Source organism: Eretmochelys imbricata, chromosome 11, assembly GCF_965152235.1.
Source record: "Eretmochelys imbricata isolate rEreImb1 chromosome 11, rEreImb1.hap1, whole genome shotgun sequence".
Taxonomy (NCBI): Eukaryota; Metazoa; Chordata; order Testudines; family Cheloniidae; genus Eretmochelys; species Eretmochelys imbricata.
In genome coordinates this window covers 59,270,450-59,282,553 of record NC_135582.1, presented here as the reverse complement: position 1 = coordinate 59,282,553, position 12,104 = coordinate 59,270,450, and the positions used below count along the sequence as shown (strand labels likewise).

Below are 12,104 nucleotides of genomic sequence, written 5' to 3'. Positions count from 1 at the left end.
GAAAGTGTTTTCTTAATGTTCCTTGATTTAGAATTTGTTAATATGTAGAAATGTACCATATTTCTTCAAATTTCAGTGTTCAACTACAAACCTAAAACGTCTTATAAAATCCCAGAGTACCACAATAACACAAACTTGCCTTTGAAAAACATCTCAGAAGGTTTTTGTTATGAAGCGTATGAATTGCTACCTTACAAATGTTCCATTACTGCCATTTTGTTGCCCAGTCAACCAGTTTTGTGAGATCCCTTTGTAACTCTCGGAAGTGTGCTTTGGACTTAACTATCTTGAGTAGTTTTGTATCCTCTGCAAATTTTGCCATCTCACTGTTTACCCCTTTTTCCAGATCATTTGTGAATATGTTGAACAGTACTGGTCCCAGTAGCGACTCCTGAGGGATACCAATATTTATCTCTCTCCATTCTGAAAACTGACCATTTATTCCTACCCTTTGTTTCCTATCTCTTAACCAGTTACTGATCCAGGAGAGGACCTTCCCTCTTATCCCGTGACAGCTTACTTTTCTTAAGAGCCTTTGGTGAGGGACCTTGTCAAAGGCTTTCTGAAAATCTAAGCACACCATATCCACTGGATCATCTTTGTCCAGATGCTTGTTGATCTCCTCAAAGAATTCTAATAGATTGGTGAGGCATGACTTTCCTTTACAAAAACCATGTTGACTCTTCCCCAACAAATCGTGTTCATCTATGTGTCTGATAATTATGTTCTTCACTATAGTTTCAAGTTCTTGTTCTTCTTCTTTGAGTAGTGTCCCGATGGGTGCTCCACTGCAGGTGTGCTTACACTCCACGTGTCTTCGGAGATTTTTGGTGGGTCTTTTTGGCCCGTGCATGCATCCTACACATCCTTTTGCCCCACATTGAGAACATATAAGCGGGTTAACTGTCCTCCATTCCTTCTCAACCACCTTGGTCTGAGATGGAGCATTAGAGTGTCCACTTTGCTATTAAAAGCTTGTTCTGTAGTCTAATATTTTCTTTTCCTTTTCTTTAATGTATTATATTTAGTTGATTTTGTAAAGGGGCCTGGTTTATAATCTTTCCCCAAGGCGGGGGGGACGAGGGACCTTTTTTTGTCCCAAGATCCCTGTCATCCCAGGATATGCCAGGACCTCTGAGTTTCAAACGCTGCCTCAATTGCTGGGAAGCTTTCCTGGTCAGTGTCAGGCTTTCCCAGCATATCTGCTGTTTGGGGGATGGGGGATGCATATCCCTTTAAAAGCAGAGTCATGTAGAAAAGAGAGATAAAATTTAAGCTCTTAATGATGGAGCGTTCTCTCCATCTGGCCTCGGATCCAGGCCAGGAGACTGTGACAGAATATACCCCTAAACTCTGAGGAGACAGAGGCTAAGACTGCATGGGAGAGCTCATGTCCTGCTCTGGGTACCGCTGAGGCTCCACGCTCTGTTGGTACCAACTCTGGACCTGGGGCTCTGGGCTTCTCTAAGACCGAAGGTGCCAAATATACCTCAGTACCGCAAACCTCCTTCACGCTGTAGAAGCAGGACGCCACGGCGAATGAGCCTAAGCAGTGTGCGTCTAGGACTGCTGCTCATTCCATTTCTACAGCAATGATCATAGACTATCCTGGCTCCAGATCTCCGGGTTCCCAAGAGAGGTCCAAAACACCATCAAAAACTTTTCCTTTGATGGGTCAAAACATTTTGCTGAATCCGCTGATGAATTTTTGCATCTCTTAAAGGATTCCCGGGCCACTTTATGGTCTTTTGGGATTTATACACCTGCAAGAAAACAAAAGCTTAGCAGATTCCAAATGGTGCACAGATCCCGTCCTCAGCCATTTTCAGGATTTCAAAGACCCATTGAGCTGCCCAGAGGGAAGCCAAGGTTTCATAGACCATCCATTCATGTGCGTCCATCACTTAGCCTTCATCATCATCAAAGTGACAGTTCTGGCAGATTGATCAAGGGTCTGGAACAACCCCAAACTACCAACGTGCAAGCTACACCATTCTACCTGTTCCCGCCCCTCCTCCCCTCTTTGGAAATAGTCTCTTCTACTTTCAGCCCGCATGGGATCAGATCACATCCGACACACTGGTGTTGGAAATTACATAATCCATCCATTTTACCTCTCTCCCCACTATCCACCCTCTTCTCTGTCCCTTTTCAGGGACCCTTCTCATGAGCTCTTGCTAGAACAGGAAATCAACTCCCTTCTATGTATAGGAGCCATAGAAACAGTTCCAGCTCAATGCTGGGGGAGGTGTTTTTCTGGTCCCAAAAACGAATGAGGTATGGAGAGCAATTCTAGATCTAAGACTCCTAAAAATGGCTTTGTGAAAACACAAAAATTCAGGATGGGTGACTCTCTTGCAGCTAAAATTCCTTCATTAGAATTAGGAAATTGGACACCTGTTATGTGGCAATTCATCCTTTCTCACAAGTGTCTACTCAAGGGCCAATCTGACAAAGAGCTTCTCTCCGCCACCAAGACATCATTGTCCCTGTTTCGCAGACTACGTTTGTATCTCATCATCAAGAAATTAATTTTGAGCCCTGTGCAAAGGATAGAATTCATAGAGGCTTCCTTAGACAAAGTGTCAGCCAAAGCTTAGCTTCCCATGGACAGGCTGAACAAACCTCAGCTCAAAAATTCAAGTCAGTCCCCAGCCTTCAACAAAAACTTGCCTTCAACTACTTGGATATATGGCAGCTTGTACCTTTCTGACCCAACGTGCTAGGTTACAGCTTCGATGTTTCCAGGGCTGGCACAGGATGGCACTCCCAACAAACACATCCTGAAAAAACTGGTGTCATCCCTCAGCAAATATAAGATTCTCTGGGTCATAGAAGATTAGGGTTGGAAGAGACCTCAGGAGGTCATTTAGTCCAACACCCTGCTCAAAACAGGACCAGCCGCAATAAATCATCCCAGCCAAGGCTTTGTCAAGCCGGGACTTAAAAACCTCTAAAGATGGAGATTCCACCACCTCCCTAGGTAACCCATTCCAGTGCTTCACCATCCTCCTAGTGAAATAGTTCTTCCTAATGTCCAACCGAGACCTCCCCCATTGCAACTTGAGACCATTGCTCCTTGTTCTGTCATCTGCCACCACTGAGAACAGCTGAGCTCCATCATCTTTGGAACCCCGTTTCAGGTAGTTTATGGCTGCTATCAAATCCCCCCTCACTCTTCTCTTCTGCAGACTAAATAAGCCCAGTTCCTTCAGCCTCTCCTCATAAGTCATGTGTTCCAGTCCCATAATCATTTTCGTTGCCCTCCTCTGAACTCTATCCAATTTGTCCACATCCTTTCTATAGTGAGTGGCCCAAAACTGGACACAATACTTCAGATGTGGCCTCACCAGTGCCAAATAAAGGGGAATAATCACTTCCCTCGATCTTCTGGCAGTGCTCCTACTAATGCAGCCCAATATGCGGTTAGCCTTCTTGGCAACAAGGGCACGCTATTGACTCATATCCAGTTTCTCGTCCACTGTCATGCTCAGGTCCTTTTCTGCAGAACTGCCGCTTAGCCAGTTGGTTCCCCAGCATGTAACAGTGCATGGGATTCTTCCGTCCTAAGTGCAGAACTCTGCACTTGTCCTTGTTGAACCTCATCAGATTTCTTTTGGCCCAATTCTCCAATTTATCTAGGTCACTCTGGACCCTACCTCTTCCCTCCAGCATATCTACCTCTTCCCCCCCCCCCCCCAATTTAGTGTCATCCACAATCCCTGGGGCACTCTGCTTGATACCAGCCACCAACTAGACATTGAGATGTTGATCACTATCTGTTGAGTCCGATGATCTAGCCAGCTTTCTATCCACCTTATAGTCCATTCATCCAATCCATACTTCTTTAACTTTCTGTCAAGAATACTGTGGGAGACCATATCAAAAGCTTGGCTAAAGTCAAGGTATGTCATGTCCACTGCTTTCCCCATATCCACAGAGCCAGTTATCTCATTATAGAAGAAAATCAGGTTGGTCAGGCATGACTTGCCCTGTGTGAATCCATGTTGACTGTTCCTGATCACCTTCCTCTACTCCAAGTGTGTCAAAATGGATTCCTTTGAGGACCTGCTCCATGATTTTTCCGGGGACTGAGGTGAGGCTGACCGCTCTGTAGTTCTCCGGATTCTCCTTCTTCCTTTTTTAAAAAATGAGCACTATATTTGCCTTTCTCCAATCGTCCACGACCTCCCCCGATCACCTCTAGTTGTCAAAGATAACGGCCAATAGCTCTGCAATTACATCAGCCAACTCCCTCAGCACCCTCGGATGTATTAGATCTGGACCCACGGACTTGTGCATATCCAGCTTTTCAGAATAGTCTTTAACCTGTTCTTTCACCACTGAGGGCTGCTCACCTCCTTCCCATACTGTGCTGTCCAGTGCAGCAGTCTGGGAGCTGACCTTGTCTGTGAAGACCAAGGCAAAAAAAGCATTGAGTACTTCAGCTTTTTCCACATCATCTGTCACTAAGTTGCCTCCCACATTCAGTAAGGGTCCCACGCTTTCCCTGACCTTCTTGTTGCCAACATACCTGAAGAAATCCTTCTTGTTACCCATCACATACCTTGCTAGCTGCGACTCCAGTTGTGGTTTGGCCTTCCAGATTACACCTCTGCATATGCGAGCAATATTTTTATACTCCTCCCTAGTCATCTGTCCAAGTTTCCACTTGTAAGATTCCTTTTTGTTTAAGCTCACAGAAGATTTCCCTATTAAGCCAAGCTATTCGCCTGCCATGTTTGCTGTTCTTTCTGCACATTGGGATGGTTTGTTCCTGCACCCTCAATAAGGCTTCTTTAAAATACAGCCAGCTCTCCTGGACTCCTTTCCCCCTCATATTAGGCTCCCAGGGGATCCTGCCCATCAGTTCCCTGAGGGAGTCAAAGTCTGCTTTTCTGAAGTCCCAGGTCCGTATTCTGCTGCTCTCCTTCCTTCCTTCTGTCAGGATCCTGAACTCGACCATCTCATGGTCACTGCTGCCAAGGTTGCCACTCGCTTCTACTTCCCTGTTCGTGAGTAGCAGGTCAAGAGGAGCATATAGTTGGTGGTTCCTCCAGCACTTGTACCAGGAAGTTGTCCCCAACCCTTTCCAAAAACTTCCTGGATTGTCTGTGCACTGCTGTATTGCTCTCCCACCAGATCTCAGGGTGATTGAAGTCCCCCATGAGAAACAGGGCCTGAGATCTGGAGACTTCAGTTAGTTGTCCAAAGAAAGTCTTCTCTACCTCATCCTCCTGGTCTGGTGGTCTATAGCAGATGCCCACCAATATATCACCCTTCTTGCTCTTGCCTCTAAACTTAACCCAGAGACTCTCAACAGGCTTTTCTCCAGTTTCATACTGGAGCTCTGAGCAATCATACCGCTCTCTTACATACAGTGCAATTCCTCCACCTTTTCTCCCGTGCCCGTCCTTCCTGAACAGTTTATACCCATCCATGACAGTGCTGGAGTCATGTGAGTTATCCCACCAAGTCTCTGTTATTCCAATCACATCATAGTTCCTTGACTGTGCCAAGACTTCCAATTCTTGGATAGAATGGGTGGAAAGAGTCAAACAATGTCTGTGCAGGTGTTCCATTCATCCAACCCAACCATCGCCATAATGACAGATGCCTCTTGCGTTGGGTGGCACATTTAGGGATTCACACCATTCAGGGCAAATGGTCTGTCCAAGAAATATGGTTACATATCAGTCTCCTAGAGATGAGGGCAATTAGGAATGCCAGTATCTTCTTCCTGCCGTCGGGCACACACACACACACAATTATGACAGACAATCTAGCCTGCATGTTCTGGTTCAACAAGAGGAGACATGAGATCCCCTTCTTTTTGTGCCGAAGCGATGAGCCTATGCAATTGTATATAGCCAACTGCAGCCTAGTTTCAGCAGCTTAGAAGTCATCTGAAGAGGAGCACTCATAGGGGCAATATTCGAAAAAGGAGAGATTACTCACCTTGTGCAGTAAATGGAGTTCTTTGGGATGTGTCCCCCTACAGGTGCTCCACTACCCGCCCTCCTCCTCCTCCTGCTTCAGAGTTTCCTCTGTGGGACTTTGCCGTGGAGAAGGAATTGAGGGCGGTTAACTTGTGCAACACTGTGGTGTCCTCATGTGGGGTATGAGGATGCGTAGGGCGCATGCGTGGGCTGAAAGGACACTACTACCAAAAATCTTCAATCAAAGGCACATGGAATGTAAGCACACCTGAAGTGGAGCACCCATAGGGACATGCACCTCGAAGAACTCCAGTTACTGCACAAGGAGAATAAACTCTCCTTTTGCTCCTAGTGTAGATTATAAATGCCTTTTTTCAGGAGGGCAGAGGGTGGCAGCTTCTTTTAAAGAGGAAACATTTGCTCAGGAAGCCATGACTTGATGTGGAGAATCTTGTCAATTATTGTATTGTTTCAGACCTTTTTTGAAAGATGGTTGAAAAGGTTGACAGTTATTTTTGGGCACTGCCTGGAGTCCTCAGACTTCCTTGACCTTGGTCCATCCAGTTTTAGGCGTAGGTATAGTACAGAGAATAGCCTTGGGAAATCTGCCCTGTGGATTTTCCTGTATTTCTTGTATTTAACTTCCAATAATTTTGCTTTTCTAAGTGCATGTCTCCACTAAATTCCATCCAGAATTCAGCTGAATTGGCAGTGGCAAATGACCAAGTGGGTTGGTTATTAAGTAAATCTTCCTATCTGAACACATGTAGTTTGTCAGTAGGAGGCACATTTCAATTTTGCTGCATCAGCATCCTGAAGTTAATTAGAAATTAGTTCAATATGATACAACTATTTTGTTACATTATCCAGTCTCTGCTGAAGTGCAGCAAGGCTTCAAGTCAGTGCACTTTTATGTTTTGATGTTCAAGTTCTCAGTCAACAGATTTTCTAGAGATAGCAGGATATGAGGTAGAGGCCTTAGGAGTAAAGAACAAGTTGTTTGGTGGAATAATTTTAGATTTTGACCTGCTGACAATTTGTTCCTAACAAGGCCAGGAACAAGAAGCTAAGAAACTTACCAAAAAAACAAGACCAGAGCTCAGAACAAATACATCTGCTCTTCATCTCATGCAAGTCGTACCTCTGATGCAACACTTGGTTTTCCTTTTTCCTTTCACCCAGAGCTGAAATTAGACGTCCAGGTTTGTAGATGCTTGCTGGGTTAACCTATTTTCTTTCTTAAATGATTGCTACACTTATTAAATTATTTATGACACTTTAAAGCACCCAAACATTTGCTCTAAGTGAATGTACAGTAAAACACTTACAAAAAACATACGCATTAAAATAATAAAGCCTTCCTTACCTAGTAAAGCCATCAAGACTAACAATAGCAGCCAGCTAAAACCACATACACCCTGATAACACTCACTTCTTAAAAAGATGGGAAAACTGATAGGCTGAGGGCACAAGTGCACTGTTCTCTAGTTGTCTGGTATTCTTATCCTCCATGACATTTATGAAATCTGTGCAATGGATTTCCAATTTTCCTTGTCACTAGACTCCTTGGATAATACTCATCTGGGTCTAGCATTTATAAACCTGAGTATTCCTGCTACCTAATGATCATAATCTGCCCCTGTATAATGGTCTCTTCAACATTTCATTTTTCCTCCTGAATACGTGTTTTTTACCCTCAGGAATATGTTGTAAATACAAATGTGTGAGTGTCTGTGCTTGTTCTTGTATTGCAAACAACCTTGAGTGAAGAACTCACTTGTGTACACACTTGCAAGTTCCCCTTAAAGAAACCCTTTCAGAAGTCAGTTTAGGAACCTCCTTCTTCCCATCAGCATCATTTGACATGCTAGTCTGTAAAACATTCTGAATTTCCTTTTCCCCTGTAGCGTGTGATTTTTATGCTCATGAAAGGTGCTGGTTTAATAAACTTGGAAAAAAGTTCCCTAGCTATTCACAGAATAATTACATAGAAACTTCCCCTCCTGGCTCCTTCCAAAGTTCCTCCCTCCTGACTTGTAAGAACACTGGCACAGTGAGGAGAGCAATTGGTTAGATGTTCGTGCCCGTTCGTTCCTGACTTTCTCTGCCCAGAGTTGCCAGTTAGTGGCAGTGCCATGTGTGCTATCAGGTTTTGTCCATGTCTCTCCTTGCCCACGAGGAAGGAACTGGATTACCAATGCGTTTTATATAGGCCATTAAACACACATCAGATAACAGATTCTGTGTCTGGATTGGTTTAGAACCAGAAATTTTTCGGGTTAATCTCCAGATTAAATTATTTTACTATTTTAGGCTAGATGATTCTGTATATTAAACAGTGATTATCTTATTCTTAGCCAGATGCATTCCCTCATATTTCTGTTATGAGAGAGAGAGAAATATTCAGGCATCTAGGGTCTCTTCTGGACAAGTGGTACAAAATGCCATTTTCAGTATTTACTGAAACGAGGATTGTGTATGGTGCAGTGCTGGCCAAAAGGAATATTTGCCATTCTCAATACCTTCCTCTGTCATTATCAATATCATCACTGTGCCCTTTGCTTGAGTTAGGTGTTTATACAGCCTTTTCCCAGCTCTGTCCAGAACCTTTATAGAAATTTCCAGACTCAATATTTTGTAAAACTCACTGTAAAAGTTGAGCATTGAAACGTCTGATGCAAGAAAGAGCTAAGATGTTTATCATCAGCCCCTAGGCTCCATTGTCTCTCTTGCTCTTAAGGGCTAAGGCTTGTTACATTAGCTCTTTGCCTAAGAAATCCTTGTTGTGAGTATAAAGAGTAAATACTTATGCATTAAATACATTAGAATGGTTGTGTGCAGCTTCCATGTTGTCTGATATTCAGATCTCAAAGCTCTAAATAAAAGTGGTGATTATATTTACTGAATATATATGATGTGCTTCAGCGCTGAACTGAATGTGGGGAAGGCAAAGCCCCTGCTCCAAGGAGTTGGCAATATAAAAAGATGCCATTTGAAAGAATAGTTCTTTTCATAAAGAAAGCAACTTTGTTTGCCCCAATTTATTTTTTGAAATGAAACACTCACCTATTAATATTCTGTTACGGTATGTTACAGAGGAGATAAGCTCTCCATTCTGTAGCCTTAAACTAAACATTCTATCTCAGGCACATTCACTGTTGTTCTCACATCTTCTGGCTAGCTTCTGAGAAAGTTCTGTCTCCCACACTCATAACTACCTGGTTGGTGATTTCACCCAAGCTAATGTGAATAAGGGTGTATGAAGATAGACTACTGGAATTGTGGCCAATGTTTCTAGACTCTGCTGTGATACTTGCTTAAAAGCATCAAGAGCTGACATGTGACTTTGCAGCAAGAAACAGAACAGTTAATGTTTGGAAGAATAATCAGAGCTTATCACCTGAGTGTCTCGCATTTGATGGATGTAAAGCATGTTTCCTTAAAGTGTTCATGAGATCAAAATTTTGATTCTGTGTTTTGCCAGGCTTTGCGTGAGTGGATTTCCACGACAGCATGAGAAACGCTGGAAAGAATTCTGTAACAGAGTGGTACTAGATCCTGACTTCATGGTGCAGCTGCTCACAGGTGTCTATTATGCCATGTAAGTAGGTAGAGTTCGGAAGAGGAGGAGTTGGATGGCTTCTAGTGAATTAAAATACCCTCTTTTCTCTCTGTCTTTATGCATGAAAACAAGAATTAAGCCACCACTTCATTTGAGGATCAACTGCTTTATCTCCTTATTTTCCCTTGACTTGCTATCTTGGCCAGCTGACATTTTGGGAATGCCTTTATCAGCATTCAGTCACCAGCACTGGGTGCTGAAGTGTGGTGCTCCTTGTTTCCTCGTCTCTCCAAGGGATGTCACTTCCACAGTATTCCTTCTCTTCACCAGTGTAATGTTTGCAAGCTTCAAGGTAGCTGATAAACCTGGGTCCCCTGGAATGGCAGTGTGACATGGAGTCACTGGGTTAGCCTAAACACACGAATCCGAAACAATTATACCAAGTAATGTAACTTTCAAATGTTGCCCCTCCACCCCTCTTTACTGTGACTCTTACCATGATAACATCCTTCTGTCTGGGAGATGGGAGGGAACAATTAGTTGTAATATCAATTAGAATAACTTAAGCGCTCCATCTATTCCTTTATGCTGTGTTAGCATATATCCTTTGTAGATACAAAGGAGAAGGGTTTGGGTTCAAAAAGTACTGAATGATAAATGTCTTGTTTGTTTTGTTTTGTAGATATAATGGACAGTGGGGTCTTGGCCAGGAGGTATTGGATGACATAATTTACAGAGCACAGCTTGAACTTTACTCTCAGCCACTGCTGGTAAGGAAGAGGCCACTGAAATCCATTTATTTGATTAAAAAACATATGAATGTGCTGATAAAATGGATTGCTCTTAAAAGGTTCAGTTAGCAGTTACAACCATTTACTACATTCCAACCAGAATTTTATTTGTAATCTGATGCTTGATATTTTAACACAGCTACTATTCACATCACGCTCTTTTGCTTAAGTGTTAAGCTCTGGTACTTAGCGCTTATAATAACTCCTTGGTGCTAGGAAACAGGATTTCCTAATATAATGTTCTAGTTTAAAATACATACACTCTTGTAGCAAGAGCTACACAAAGATAACTAGGATATGTCTATACTGAGATTAAAAACCCCCTGGCACTGAGTCTCAGACCCTGGGACAGCTGACGCAGATTTGCAGGGCTCAGGTTGCAGGGCTGTAAAGTTGCAGTGCAGACATTCCGGCTCGGGCTGGAGCCCAGCCCTAAACATCTACATTGCAATTTTATAGCCCTGCACCCTGAGCTCCATGAGCCCAAGTCAGCTGACCTGGCCCTGCTGAGGCTGTGCCACATGTCATTTATTGCAGGGTAGACATATCCAAAGGGGTCAAATTAAGTAGTTATCTGATATCACATGACATTGGTGGTGAACAAATGGGTATTCTGCTCACCTGTGGTTAATCGGGGTTTAGAATTTGTTCAACTGACTCCACCCACAGCATTCTTGGTGGTAGGAGCAGAAATGGAATAGTGCTGAACTTTCTTGGACAAACTTTATCAACAGTGCTATCTGCAGTCTTAAATGCACTGTCACCCAGTCTTAATCCATTCCATTGCATCTGCAGCCAGCCCTCCAGAGAAGACTCTTTTCTCTAAGAATATAGCGTTTTAAAAAAATTTCTACTGCAGTTGCTGGCCTGACCCTAAAAGAGAAATAAAAAAGGAGACAGAGAAAGAAGAGGAACAGAGAGACAGACAAAGGTGGATATGATTGAGGGGAAGAAGAGAGACAAATAGAGAGGAGGAATTAAATATTTTTTCTTTCTGGTGGAGGTTGGGGGGAGATTTGAGGTAAGGAGACAAAATCAGCAGAAGGTAGAAACAGGATTGTCTTTGGCACCTTGCACTGCATTTGGATCAGGAATTAATGTGGGCAGTAGGCTTTGGTGGTGGTCCTCTGGACTAACACACAGTAAATCAATTTGTCAGAGGAGTAGCCGTGTTAGTCTGGATCTGTAAAAGCGGCAAAGAGTCCTGTGGCACCTTATACCAATACGTCTGTTAGTCTATAAGGTGCCACAGGACTCTTTGCTGTTAATCAGTTTGATTACTCTAAATATTATTTTTCCCCATAACTTAGAGTAGTGGCCTGTTTGCAGAGAAGAACTGAATGGGATCTTTTTTCTCTTGGCCAATCCCAAGGTAAATTCTGCACTTCTCCAATAAGTGTGATAAAACTGTTCTCGTGATGAATTAATATTGGCTAGGACACTTAGTTTTGTGCTTTCTGAGTGAAGCATTCTGAATACATCTTATCCAGTGAATGATTAGAACAGCAATTTCCTTTAGGAAATGACTCATTGCACTATTAGATTGGAAGTTTAAATTAAATATTGAACCTGAGGAAGTGGGCACCTATCAGAACATGCTACAGTACAAAAGCATGTATGTGGATCTGTATTTGAATTCAGTTGAGATGGTGTAACAGCTTTTAGTCTTGATTAAAACTGAACAATCATCTTAAAAAAAAAAATCTTCTGAGTGATTGTAAATCCTTCTAGGTTATCTTTATTTTTACAATGTTAACAAAAGCGTTTCCTTCCTCTTCTCCTCTCGAACAAGCTGTTTGGTAGTTTCTGTTG

At 42.9% G+C, this 12,104-nt stretch overlaps 1 protein-coding gene across 5 annotated transcripts in view; it reads left to right on the top strand.

The window, feature by feature from the left end:
- Positions 1 to 12,104, top strand: part of HYCC2 (hyccin PI4KA lipid kinase complex subunit 2) — a 95,649-nt gene that overhangs the window by 58,548 nt on the left and 24,997 nt on the right. For all 5 annotated transcript variants that reach the window (XM_077830314.1, XM_077830313.1, XM_077830312.1 and 2 more), the window contains exons 10-11: positions 9,424 to 9,540; positions 10,184 to 10,271. In XM_077830314.1, coding sequence (XP_077686440.1) covers positions 9,424 to 9,540; positions 10,184 to 10,271 — 205 coding nt within the window. The remainder of the gene's footprint in view (positions 1 to 9,423; positions 9,541 to 10,183; positions 10,272 to 12,104) is intronic.